Source organism: Rhea pennata, chromosome 5, assembly GCF_028389875.1.
Source record: "Rhea pennata isolate bPtePen1 chromosome 5, bPtePen1.pri, whole genome shotgun sequence".
NCBI lineage: Eukaryota > Metazoa > Chordata > Aves > Rheiformes > Rheidae > Rhea > Rhea pennata.
The window spans coordinates 30,094,593-30,108,915 of record NC_084667.1 but is presented as its reverse complement, the minus strand read 5'-3'; the positions used below and the strand labels follow the sequence as shown (position 1 = coordinate 30,108,915).

Genomic DNA, 14,323 nt, shown 5'->3' with positions numbered 1-14,323 from the left:
AAAATAAACTGGTAGTGACAGGATATGATGGATAGATTTGACATCCTGGCAAATCACTGTCATTGATTCAATTATTCTAATTCAGAATAAAAGCTGTATACAGTATGTGTTTATGCTACAGTGGAGTTTTTTAAGTGATTGACATTCATCATATTAGTTAGACAGTTTTAAAAGCTATGTCTTTGTTTTACACAGTGTTGTCAAGAAAAAAAAATAAAGTAGAACCTGGATTGCATAAAAAAGCAAGCCACGTACCCAGCTCTGGGCTCCAGCCCCATCACAGTTATTGCATCATATTAACGCGTCCTCGGAAGAGCAGTTTCACTCCCGCCACGCAGCACACATTAGAAAGACCGGATTTTGAAACCATAATGCAATCTTACACTTGGATGCCTTAGAAGTTGTACAGAGAAGAAGAGATTACGTTTCAAAATGGAAGTCAGCAGCAGCAGAAAGGATACAAAGCATTTAATTTACAGGTCAGCACTGCCAAGCAGCCAATCCACGTTTAAAAAATATTTAACAGTTTTTATTTGATGAGATATATGCACAGATACATACAAAAGAGTCGTAAGTTCACAAATAGCATACGTGACTGTACAGAAACCTGAATTAGTTTTATTTGCTGCCTTGTTTTAGACCAGCATGCTGTGATACTCTTCCCCAAGCTCCAGTGCGCTCTTCTGGTTTTCTAGCATGAGTGTAGCTGTCGGTTTGAATTTCAGTCTCGAATTATGTCTGTTGACATAATTTCATAGTGCTGATTTCAATTGTTTAGGATTACTGTTTTGAACTACATAAAGAAATCAATTCTTTTTTCTACGTTTAGTAAATTCAATTCAACTGCAATTTAATACATGAATTAACCCATAAGGCAAACTAATTACCTATAATACATTCTGACTAAAACCCAACCTTTCTTAATTACTGGAATTTTAGAATAAAAATATCTTGAACATCTTTTAATTATTATTATATATTATATAAAACAATGCAAATACTTTCTGAAATTTAATAATGATATTTCCAATATAAAAATGAATGCTTTTAAAAACAGTAATTGTGCAGTTTGCTTTTGGAGTAACATGTGACAATGAATTCCTTAGTTTCATTCATTTATTTCAATAAACACTCCCACTTAACTTACTATTCATACAAAACATTAAATATATGAAAATTCCGTTGGGAAAAATATCCCTTCAGTTTTATTTTATAGAACACCTAGAAATGAAAAAATAAAAGTAATTTTCATATTTTAAGGAAAAGAACAAAATCCTGTACACTTCCAATAGAGCAGAACAATGGCAGGACCCAAAGTAACAGAAGCATTAACAAGAAGCAAAACCCAAACAAGCCAAAAATTAGCACAAAGAAATCAGAACAAAAAAACGAGGCACCATACGATAATGTGTATTTTTAAGGACTGCTGGGTCAAATCATTAAGAAAAATATTTATATAAGTCATTAACACTTATAATTAGAGTGTCACATAAATCTGAGTGAAACTGCTAAGTAGAAATCACTAGAAGTCCAGGTGCTTCTTGCCGATGGCCATCGCACCACATCCTGAGCTCAGCAGTTTGGCGGATTCTGCCAGATCCTGTTTGCTTGAGCGGCTCACTGTGTCTGACAAGTCTGGAGGCAAATGCAGTCGCTGCGGCAGGAGGTTTTCAGGAGAGAGAGAAAAAGAGAGAGGGAGACCGAGGAGAGAGAGAGAGAGAGAGAGAGAGAGAAACAGGGAGCAAAAAATAAAAGAATAATTGCAACAAAATGCATTTTCCATAGCATATTTCACAACGCTCTTTCCCCCCACTGCTCAGTGTTTACTCGCACAGACACAATACTTGCTCTATAGTCTTTTAGGCTGGCATGGAAATAGTTGTGTATTTTTTCCTAGTGCACTTCAAAATACTGGCTTCCATACATTGGAATAGATTTTCCTCATGAAAATTTTCTGAGCAATATCTAAATCTACTTGAGGTATTTAATTGTATCTATGGGCATGTTTCCTTCAAAAGCGAGTGTTTTGCCTGTTTATCAACAGCTATATCAAAACCTTTGATTTCTCTGTCATTACAATATACTTTCTCTTCAGATGTTTACACCTACTTAATGGCAGAGTTTAAAAAAAAACATCACCACGGACAGAAGACGCACAGAGATCACCCTAGTTGTAGCATTATTCTTTAAGTCTTTCATCTTCATATTCTATTGACAGCTTTTAATAAAAATGAGTAGTGACAGTACTCTGTCACTAACAAAATGAGTAGCATTTCTACTACGCAATCATATATGCTAATTAAACCTTGCAGTGCCTTGTGAGCTGTAGAAACATTACATCCATTTTACAGATGAACACAGACTACATGGTTGTCCACAAGCACGCAGTTCTTGCATAATAAACCTTATTTTTCAATCAGGATAGATAGAAAGATTTTAACTCTCCCTCTGGGGCTTCTGTGACACTAGAGGTATATAAAAGATATGACATTATCATTTAGCTTTGGTATAGTAAGTTGGAAATTAAAGCAAAATTGAAGCTTTACTCTGTTAATTACTGACTGAGTTTTGGACATAGCAAGGACTGGAAGCCAGTCAGAAGACCCAGCTGAACAGCATATACACACACAGTGCTATCATTTATGAAACTGGTATCATGAAACAAGTGCTACTGAAAGATTTAGTAGGCAAAGGCTAAGCTGGGTGGCTGCTCTTTTAAAACATACACGCTTCTGAAGGCAGCAGGGTAACAGCAGCAGCTACAGAACTGTATGAGGAGGCTGTGTGCAACATTCTTATTCTCCGCTTCTGCTATGTTTTTCCCTATGTCACAACATGAAACACATACAGCTTCCCTTTATTCAATATCTTACAACTTTTTTAGGCTCCTTTCTTCACGTAGATAGGGATTCAATAAAAAGGCCTAACAAACGTATGTATTCACAGTGCGCTGACTGTTCAGTTCATTGCTGGCTTTGAGACTGTGCAGTCAGAGGCAACGCGAGAGGTGTCCCAGACTGCCTGCTACAGCCCACTACCGGCTGTACGCGGCACAAGGAAAGAGTGTGCGTTGGGTCGTTTGCTGCCTGTGAGGGAGGAAAACGCCTACAAGCAACATAGGGAGAGCAGGAAAGTTCAGTCGCCAGGTGAGATGCAATACCTTGCTGTTGAAATAGAACAAATGTTCTGTATTTATTGGTAGCACATTGCCTATGAAACATGCGGTGGCAGCCAGACGTTTATGTAGTTAAAAAAGGACCTTGTATATATATATATATATGTATATACCATTAGTAACAGCATGTGGCTCTTTGCATTTCACTACGTTAAAACTAGTGTTCTGGTATGGTATCTTTCACCTGCAGTTCTTCATATTATACCTAGCCTAAAAAGGTTAAGTACGGCTGTGGGCACTGACCATGGTCCATGGTGTTCCATCTTCACACCAGCAAAGCTTAAACTATGCTATCTGCCTCTTATGTTTGCCTGCTGAGAAAGAAATCTGACTAAAGAGTCAAAATACAATTTAGGTTTTATGAGAAGAGGCCTAAGCATGGAAAACAAAGGTCAGAGGAGAGGCCAGTGTTAATCAGATTCCTTCCAGAAAGTACAGAGTAGGCAGCACCTTGTGGATCTCTGAGTCACATTTTCTTTCCAAAAAAAATATACAGTGCTCTACTAACAGGAAAGAGGGTACCTGGCAGGGGGGAACCACAGAGACAAGTGAAATAATCCAACCGTCTCCACTGCCTGCTAGTTCATCTCTAGCGTCACTGGGGAGTGAGGGAGAAGACTTCCTTTAGGGGAAATGCAGTACCGTTTCCTCGATTGTGCAATTATTGACCTTTTTGCCAAGTCTGCCAAATGGATTCAGAGCAAGGTGATGAAAAGCAAACAGAACTGAGACTCAGAAAATTCCTCTTGCATAGGGACTAACTAATACCACAAGCAGGGAATGACTGTAAACCCTGCTACACTGGCCTGGATTTAAACTCTTGGTTAAAGGGGGGAAAAAGAATCTTTGCCACATACATGGCCTCTTAGTTGGTGCTGTGTTCTCTCTATACAGATAATCTAAACAGAAAGGAGTACTTGAAGAATATTGATAAATTTGCAAAGCCTGAGACGGGAAAAGTCACAATTAAAGATCCTCACACTGGATGTTGGGACTGAATTAAGGTTTTACAAATATATGTGCTATGATAGTGTTTAGTTACACACATACATAACCTTTTTACACCCTAATCTTTTTCAGTGATGAGCATGCACAGTGCTCATTCAGTGATGGTCATTCAGTATTTTGTTTTCTTGTCATTGCTCACTTACTCTGAACTTTTCTGACATATTTATTGTACAGTATTCAAACATTGTTCTGAAGACAGAATAGCTTTTCAGTGCTACATGTCAGTATATAGCACCTGAATGCTTCACAGACACCAACTGTGTTATTTTCGTAATATTCTTGTGAGATAAAGCAGCAAATTTATCTCTATTTTATAGACAAGGAATTGAGACTGACAAAAAACAAGATCAAATGTATCTACTAATTTCAGAAACACACTTTGAGCTTTTTAGAACTTGCTCTTCCAGAATATTTAGTATTAAGCAGCATTTTGCATGATCAAACACTAATGTCACTTGCAGCAACGAGTGCTCAGTATTTCTGCAAGAACCCTGAGTCAGACATTCAGAAAGCGAGAGACACAAAGTAAGAGTATATTAATAAAAATTCTAGGTTGAAGCGACCTGATCATAGGAAAGCTCAGTGATACAGGCAGACACACATCATACTTTCCAAGATATCACTCAAGTGTCTTAATTATGAGACCCTCCCTCTTGCAGTCCCTCTCCTCTTTACTACCCCCATTTTCCAATATCACAACAAATTACTAGTCTTCTAGGAAGCATATTTCACTACATATGCCATATTTATCCTCAGATCAGATGTATTCTGAACAATAAACAAGATTAAGGTCCTAGGAAAACAGCTGTATATTATCCTGCCATTAAGATATGAATCATAATTCATGCACATGCTAGGTCTGAAAAAAGCATGAATAGGCATTTTAAAATGCAGTCTTGTGTGCTCATCTTAAAAATATAAATAGGATTGCAACTATGAAACCTACTAATATTTTTAACAATTAAAAAAAAATTCCTAAGCTTTCAAACACAAACAAACTGGACATTCATCACATGGCATTATCCAGACACCCAAGGTTAATCAACAGGCCTAAAATCCTTGGCGCCAATGTGGACGTCGCAGTCACTTGAACTAACACAGTAACTGATAGCCCCAATAGCCTCTGATCCCTTTTTAACACCAGCATTACAGAATGATCAGACATTGTCACAGGTATTTGCTGACCACAGAGATGCAGTCCCAGCTTAGGACAAAATGTTTCCTGGCGGTCAGGCTTCTCTGCCTCGCTCCCTCTCCCACAAGCCCAGCCTGCCCTCTTCTCCCCATTTCCAACCTCCAGTTTCTCTGCCCCTGCCACCGCCTGCTCTTGCCCCTTTGCGAGACCAGGCAATGCCTCCCCAAAAGCGGATGGTCTCCTCCCTTGCAAATAGGGCGCGAGCTTCCTTTTTTGGGCTGCTTTTATTCAGGCAGAGACGGGGAGCAACAGACAGCCGAGGGGGAGCAGGCTCCTCGTCTCAGGCTGCGGCGAGATTGCAGGGGCAGAACTGCCCGGCCGTCACCTGGGGAATGCGCTGTCTGCAGAGCGGGCAGCTCCCTGGAGAAAGGTCAAGTTGAACAGGCAGCACCGAGAGTATCTGAACAACACAGGCCAAACAGATCTGGATTGTCACAGGACAACAAAAACACATCTCTGGCATAAATGTTACTCTTTTGATAGATACAAAATTACATATTTTCCCCTCGTTTGTTCTTGTAAATAATTCAAAATTTTCACTAAAATATTCCAGTGCATGGATAAACACAAAAATTCCTGTAGCATACAACAAGCTGGCAGCATAACATTGTTTTCAGGCAAAACGGTCATAGTTTGGCAACAGTAAATAGACAAGTGAAAATAGGGTCCTATAATCACACTGCTAGTACTAATTTTTAAAGGCTTATATCAAAAGAAATCTAAAATTTAGAAGTATAAAAGCTAGGAAATGCCAGGATAAACTTCCTTTATGCAACGGTAACTGTGTATTTGCATTATTACAATGTCTTTTAATTACATGCTCCCATACTATTTTTACCCATACTGTCAGAAAGGTTTAAACCGAGGATCTTCAGAATCACAGCCTAGGCTTCATGCACTTGGTAAGGAAATGGCTGGCGACCAAACCAGGCGATTCGCTACTGCGCACACACAGCCCCCGGCGGGGCACGGTGGGTGCTCCGGTGCCAGCAGAGCGGAGGGCTGGTGCCCCGCGACTCCCCGGTTTTGGGGAGGCCGCGAAGGCTGTGGGACCGTAAGAGCAGCTCTAAAGGACAGAGCTAAGCCCGCAGCTCCAGGGCGTTCATTACGAAAGGAAAACAGCTCCGACAAAACTTATTACGGGCTTTGTTTCTGCTCCTCCCTCTGCCCGAAGACAATTTCTAATTATTTTATTTGTTCTCAACAGGAAAGAAAGGTGGAAGGGGAAGAGAAGAATACGTAAGACGACAGGGTGGAAGCGCCGCGGAGCGAGCCTTTAGCGCCAGCCCGGCACGGAGGCCGAACGCCGCGCGGGGGTTTCTCTGCCACCGGTCTGCCTCAGAGGGCGAGACACCAGGATCCTCGTCACGGCTACTCGAGCAAGTCCCCGGGGGCTAGCACCTCTCGCTGGGCTATGTGTGTATATATGTATATACGTGCGTATTAACCAATAAAATCCCTGGTATACAGTTACGCTAGCAAGTGCTTTTGCCAGCGTAACTTATTTTATCAAGGGTACTGTTTTACAGAGGTACTAAGAACAGACTTTCCGGTATAAGACTTCTCCCTTAAGTATTAGGAAAATTTCCTAACACAGTTTTTGTAAAAACCTTCCCTAACGTTGCTTACAACTCAGTTACAAAATGCACACAAACAGTACCCAGGCTTCAACTGACTATAAATGGAGTTGAAAAAAAACCAAAATTCATGTAACTGAACCTAAGTGATTAATGACAAGTAAACAAAAAGTTAGCTACCATAGATAATTTTTAGGAACTGATACAACTTTACATACATTAACATTAAATCAATTAACCATTAATTATATCCTTCTGAAGAACTTATTTGCAATAGTTTATGGAAGTATCTAGTAAAATCTAACATTGCACTTACACAGTAAAAACAACAATCTGTTCACAAAACTATTTTTCAAATTTGAAAACAGATATATCTGTGAAACATACAGATTTTTTAAAATACTGGCTAAAACACTTAGAAATAATCAAGGTGGGAGACATTCCAGAAACAGAAACATTTTATAGAATAAATTGAGGGCTACTAAAAGTCACATGTTCTGGGAAGGACTTTTAGCAATAAAAATTATACAAATGTTTGGCAATAATATCATAAGTAAATATAGATTTGTTTTCTATAATACAAAGACTAAGTAATTCTTCATACTACTCCAAAATCATTATTACGTTTTCGCAGCTATTACAATTATATCATTGTAGCAAAGGAATAAATAACGACGTAAGTGTTGCATCTTGAATCTTTCTTAATTTGAAATATATTAAAGGTTAACCTTGTGATTCTGTTAACCGTTATATGAAGCTTTTAACAACTGAACCCAAACTTTCACAATTTAAACTTTTTTTTAAAAAAATCTTTGCAATTCTATCTATTTGGATCTCTGACCAACAAAATTGCTTATTAGCGTGCTATGGCTACAGGGCTGCCTTGAGGTGGGAGATGGGTGAATGACCTCTCTAGAGCCCTTCCCGTTCCCCTTGCTCCAATCCTGTGCAGACTGAAGCCCCCAGAGCCTCAGGGATTTGGTTCCTGGGGAAAGGGGGGCTTAGGAAGAAGAATTTTAGGAATGCTGGAAAAATGAAAGATGTAGACTCCTACTTGAGGACCTTTATATCCTGCTTATTTCTCTTTGAAGCAGCACTCTCACCATTCGATAAAGCCCAGAGAAGAGGTAGTAAAGACTAGTCAGAGGTATGGAGGCTAGCTGATTTCCTGTTATTTCTTGTTTCTTCTTCTACTTTCCTTCATGTCTTGTATTATGTTTTCCCTTTCAAATCTATTTTTCTATCACCTCATCTATACTTATTATTAATTACTTCTATCTTTACTTACTTCTAACATCAGAAAAGACTTAGGTATTTTTGTAGGTATTCTGAAGAAGGAGGGTTTTAAGGAACAATCCCTGGAGGTTAGTAACGCAACTTTATAAAACTTCCTCTGAGAGTGAGGAACAGTTTCTTACAGGTGACTGGTCAACCCGACTGGATAGCACAGAGAGGCCGGAGGCCTTTGGAAATGGAAACAAGCAACCCTTTAAGGAAAGAGGGAGCGAGTGGAGGGATGCCAGCCGGCGGCAGAGCCCGGGCCGTCCCTCAGTCCTTGCGGCGGAGCACGCTGCTCCGGCCGACGGCTGCCCCTCCGTCCTGGGGCTGCGCTGCCTGCGCCCGAGCCAGCTGCGCCCGGACCGGCGCGGCCGCCGGAGCGCGCTGGGCCAGGGGCTCCGCGCGTCGCTCAGCGGCTGCAGTTAAGCTCCGCCGTCTCCCTGACCTGCGAACCTGACTTCTGGGCTCGTCAGCGGAGCTGGCGCGCGGCGCGGCTGCCCGAGCGGGCTGCCGTGCCCACGCCGCTCTGCCCTCCTCGCCCGGGCGCAGCTCGGAAGCCGCTCCTGCCTACCGCCTTCTCAACAGGTCACCATCAAGCACAACAACTAATTGGTCTTTCTGGCCAAAACCCAGTCATATCTTTGCGGTTAGTATAAACACAGAAGATGCACAGGTATGAATGTAAATTCCCTCCCGAGAGAAGAGGGTTTTCAGGTATTTGACATGGAGGAGACTATAGGTTTTGGCCTCATCTTCTGCCAAGTTCTCAAACTCAGAGGCACAAGGAATGTGTATTAGGATGGAATAAATTGTATTTCATATGATACGCCGGCTTCTGACCAGTGACATAATCACTTACGTTGACCTAGATTTAGACCAACTTACATACAAATCTTACAATACATGAAAAGGTGTGGGACATTTATGAATGCCACCAAAACTAAGAATACTTCTGAGTTACTGTGTGCTGCCTTCTGAAGGGCAAAACAGTGAAATTCCAGGTTCCCACTGCAAAGACTAGAAAAGTCATGCCAACAAACCTGGGCTCTTGTCACGCAAAAATTAAAGAGCACTCTCAAAATTTGGTTCCAACTACTGCCTCAGAATCTATACATACTTAACTTAGCATGAGGACAGTTACCAAACTATACTCCAGTAACTGCATTTCTGCCTTGAGCAAACCTATCTTTAACTGACTTACTAAGACTCTCTTACACTTGTGTTCACATTGCAATCTTCTCAGTATTTTAACTAATTCAGGGAACAATCGTCTGGTAACCTTTTCTGTCTAACGGACGTGATTTCATCTTTTTTCTGTTATATTCACAGATGCTACATTTCTATTTTTAAGTCACAGCAATGGATATATTTTATAAACTGATTATAAAGATAAATGGCTTTAAAAAGATTTTTTTTAAAGTTTTAAAAAGATTTTTTTTAAAAGTCTAAATATTTTTACTTTTCAGGTAACTCTGAATGAGTTTTTCATTCCAAAGAAAAACTCCAAGATGTGTTAAAGACTTGATTCGCTACATGTGAAGGGATAGAAGGAAAAGAGAAACATCAGAAATATTTACATTATCTGATACTTGAGAAAGTCAAGTATTTGTTTGGCAACACGGAGTGCTCGAAATTACACTTACAAGTAACACATTCTCTTTATACTGTAACTGTAGCCTCTGCTTAATGAAGAAGGTCTGCCTGTTACAAAGGGGGCTGGAATAATCAGTGATGGTTATAAGCTATCCAGGGATGACAGGTATTTGGCTGCTTATCTGATCAGAGAAATACATGGTAATCTTATGTGCAAAACTGTACTAACTACTTACATAGTATACAATCATAATACATCCTTATCAAGCACATATTGAAAGACCATCTCTGTCCTGAAGAGTTTAAAGTCTGAATACATAAAGTGGATAAAAGGGGAGAGGTGAAAGATAAAATATACATGCAGAATGCAAAATGTCATGATTGGTAAACATAGTGTTAATGCCAAAGTTTTTTTTTTCTTTTAACTGAATTACATACATGCAATGGTAAGGGGGAGAGAACAGGCATAGGGGAAGAAATAAGTGACAAAGAGCTGAAGAAAAGATGGAGTGAAGAGGAAGGAATGTCGGAGGGCAAGAGAAGATAGATTTTTTAGACACTGTACGGTCGAGATGGGAATTCAGAGTCTGACAGCTGAAGGGAAACGATGTTCTACATTCAAACCCTAAGTCGTGACTCTAATGGCATCGTGTGCGTCCAAAGCAAGCCGACCAACGCCGCTCACGTAGATGTGTTCCTTTTGCTGAACTGCTCATCCCTGCGCTGATGTAAGAGGATTGTGGGGCCCTTAAATGGTGACGTCAGTCTGAAGAATTTTAGGGCTCTCAGGATAGTCCTGATGGACACTAACATTAATGTCAGATTCTCTTCCTCGATGCATTCATTCAACCTAATTGCAGCTGTCTACAAGTCAGTCATTTAGTCTAAGCTATGTTATTTACTTAGGATGGGATGAATCACTCTTGCAAGTGCTTGCCTATCTCTGCTGATTACAGACGGACCCGTGATGACTAGCTTAAACTGAATTCTTAATGTGTGCCGTAAAAGTTCAAGGAGAGGAATTCAGTCCTACAACCATATGAAACTTCTCATTGAGTCAGCGACTCCTCTAAACCTCCTCTTTCTTTGAGTGACATTACAAGATGCCACAAAATATGGATTTTGTACTAAGCCACAGACGCCTCACTGGAAATGCTCCAGAGCTGCTGCCGATGACTGCTCTGCTCTACCTGAACTTGGGCCTCTATATTGAAAAGCTTGATAAGTGTCTCAAGCTTTCAAAAAAAGTCTGTGTGTGTACAAATGAAAGTGATGTAAGTGAGGAGGAGAGGGAAACACCATTCAAAGATGGATGCATCTGTTCTAGGAGGCCCAACATACTGCTATGTTATTGCCAACCTCTACAATTTAAGCTAAGTTGGAAAAGTAACTGAACATTTGATTTTTCATCCAAAGCAAACCTGTTAAAGTCCACTGTAATCTATCAAGGTTCTGTCTCAGTTTAAATATTTCGTTGTATTTCAGAAAACTCTTTGATACATGTTTTTGAATCACATCCTTTTACCCAAGGAAAACAAATAAGCTGATAAAAAGTACTCTGCTTGTTGATCAAATCATCCAGATAGATTTCAACGCTTTACAGAAGGGTTATGCTCCAGGACTAGTAACTCACACTGGCAAGTTTCTGTAACAAAGTGGATTTCAATGCCCAAGTTACCAACTGAGAAAAGCAAAGTTTGTGACATAAAAGCAGACACTTCTGAACTCAGCTATTGCTAAAATCAGACATGTTCTCTAGCTTCCACCTGATTTCAAGTATTTAGTTTCTGTGGATGCTAAGAAATTATTTTTTTTAGTGGAATAAGAAAAAAGAAGGAAACAGGAGCTGTTCTGAAATAGTCCAGTTGTGGACTGCTCCACTGCTGCCTCAGCAGATTTTTCTAGATTTTGTTTACGCTGACAGTACATATTTCCTCCTCCTCCTGTAAAAATACTTCAGTTCCAGAAGCTGTGTGCACAAATACAAATGTAATATGTAACCACAGAGGTAAATGCACACTTTGGTTGAGAGTGCATGTCAGCCCCTGGTATTGGTGCAAGGGCCAATGCATTTGCCTACGCGGTCACCCCAATGGATGCAGCTCATTGCTCTAGAAAGCGCTAAGACAGACTGAACTATATTATTTCACATTATACTACACAATGTAAATACACATACAACATGTTCATGAATGTCTGTATTTCCAGAGACCAGTCTCAAAGGTCTGGCAAGTTGCTGGTTATGAAGGAGAAAATTATAGTGGGGTAAAATGTAAATGTTAGCTGGGGTGCTCTTGTTTTATATTGGGAGTAGTCTTATGCTCGTAGTCTATTTACTTTTTTAGGTCAGCCAGAATTAGAAAATTTCCATTGCTAGGCAGCCCAGCACATCTGTGAAGCATTTCTGGGCACTCAGAACTGAAGCCTGTGCTGCCCAAAGGGAAGATTCATTGCACTTTGTTATTTAGCCCTCCATTTCCCTCCCCCCCAAACAGTCCAAGTTCTCCAGTAACAGGAAATCATCTTAACTTTGCACAGAAACATATTACATGACCAGAACACAACAATTAGCACATTTGTAAAGCTTCAGGGAGAGGAACAATTTAATAGGTTTTTGAAGCAGACTAATTTTCTGGAGCTTTTTATCTTATTTTATTTTGCTTTTCATGCATGGACAAGTTCTTCTTTGCTACAGGTATTTTGTAATCCTGTCTGGCAGGATTATTATGTGTAGAGAAACACAAATTATTTAATCACTTTAAAACAGTGCTAGAGAGATGAAAAGTGCTATGTAAGTGCAAACTCTCATTACTGATCTGTGTTTTAAAAGCAAATATTATTTACACAGATAAATGCATTGCTGCTTTATGAATTTCTGCACATTTATAAACCATAGCTGCTAAACAGACAACCAATTTGTTTATGTTTGCAGCCCGTCACAAGCTAGAAGCTTCAGATATGCAATGGTAAATTCAGCTGTCAGATGTTCAATATTAAAGCAAAAATTGGGCCAGAAATTAAAAAAAAAGGGGGGGACGGGGATCTGTTATCATTCCCTTCTTACCCTAAAGCCGAGTACTGATATAGGAAGTATGTTCAATCCCTACAACTTCCAGGTTGTGATACAGAAATTATATAACTCATATTCTAATATCTCTTATTTTCAACACTAATCCCTCCCACAGCTTATGAGGCCTACAGGCTAAATCTCCTGTGAACATTTGCAGTATTACCACCAAATATTCTGAGACTTGAAAAGTCATTGAAGTGTAATTTAATATCCATGAAGTTGGATCAACCCATTTAGGTATGAAAACATATCATGATGTATTTTTACTCAGTGTCAATATTGTTTACACAAACAGCATAAAAATTGTGTTGGTGATCAAGTGGTCATGTTGACTACCCTTTGGCAAAAAAAAGCATTAAAGGAAGTTTAAGCATAGAATGAGTAGTTGCTGGTTAAAGGTTAAATGACAGGTCACACTAATTCTTTTCTAAATTACTCTGTATATAAGACAGTAGGACTCTGTGTCAGCTCAAATAAATGTGTTAAATATGAATGATAGAAATAAGTATCATATTAAATGTAAAGCTTTTACGAATAATTGGGACTAAAATAAATACCACAATTTTGCTGGAATTTTGGGGAGGGTTGAACATTTGAGCAGATTCCTACATCAAAAATGTGTTTTGTACAGAAACTGTGTGTCAAATTATAGTTATTTGCTTTCAGATGTTTCTAGCAGTTATTTAGTTTTGTACTTATCATGTGTCAGTATTTTTTCATTTTACTCCTTTATTCCCTAATACAAGTAAGTCTCTTTAGAGCAATAAGATCTTTAAAATCCCTTTAGTGTTTGGAAATGTCAACAATTCAGTAGACTATACTTGATGAATAGGCCAGACAGAAAAACCTGCCTCAAGTTTTTATCCCCAGAAAAGTAAGGTGCTTTGAAGAGCACTTGATTTAAGATGCAGAAGCCTGCTGCTATTCAGCCTGACACTCTTGAGCGCTGTTAAGTTCTGAACCATAGCATGAAAACAGGTTGGAGGGAGGGAGGAAACACCAGGCAGGAATATGTTTTGTTCTCCCCGTATAATTATTTCTTCTAAATACCATTTGAGCATTTCTTCCTAGAAATAAATAAGAAACAACTAAGAGACCAGGCAACCTTCTCAGACACCCTTATTTAAATATTTTGAAAGTAGCTAGAATTTGCCAGGGGGAACAGCCACAGCACTGGAAAAAGATGAGACTCTATAGAAAAAAAGTATATCTAAATGGTTCTTTCCATTTGAATAGACGGCACTGACATATTAAAGCTTCATAATTTTGACAAGAGACATAGAAAACAAAGAGGTTTTCACTGTAGAATATGCGGTGGAAGAATATGAAATGGTTTGGTTTGCTATAATTACAAAAAATATTTTTTCATCGTTCGCTAACCCCTTCCACAGCCTACAACCAATTTCAATACCAGATTACAATGAGGT

General features: G+C 39.4%; 1 protein-coding gene across 1 annotated transcript in view; it reads right to left on the bottom strand.

Annotated features, from left to right (window-relative positions):
* Window positions 1-1,036: 1,036 nt before the first annotated feature.
* Window positions 1,037-14,323, bottom strand: part of ELP4 (elongator acetyltransferase complex subunit 4) — a 152,973-nt gene continuing 139,686 nt past the window's right edge. Inside the window, exon 10 of the mRNA XM_062576307.1 lies at window positions 1,037-1,654. Coding sequence (XP_062432291.1) covers window positions 1,523-1,654 — 132 coding nt within the window. The 3' untranslated portion in view covers window positions 1,037-1,522. The remainder of the gene's footprint in view (window positions 1,655-14,323) is intronic.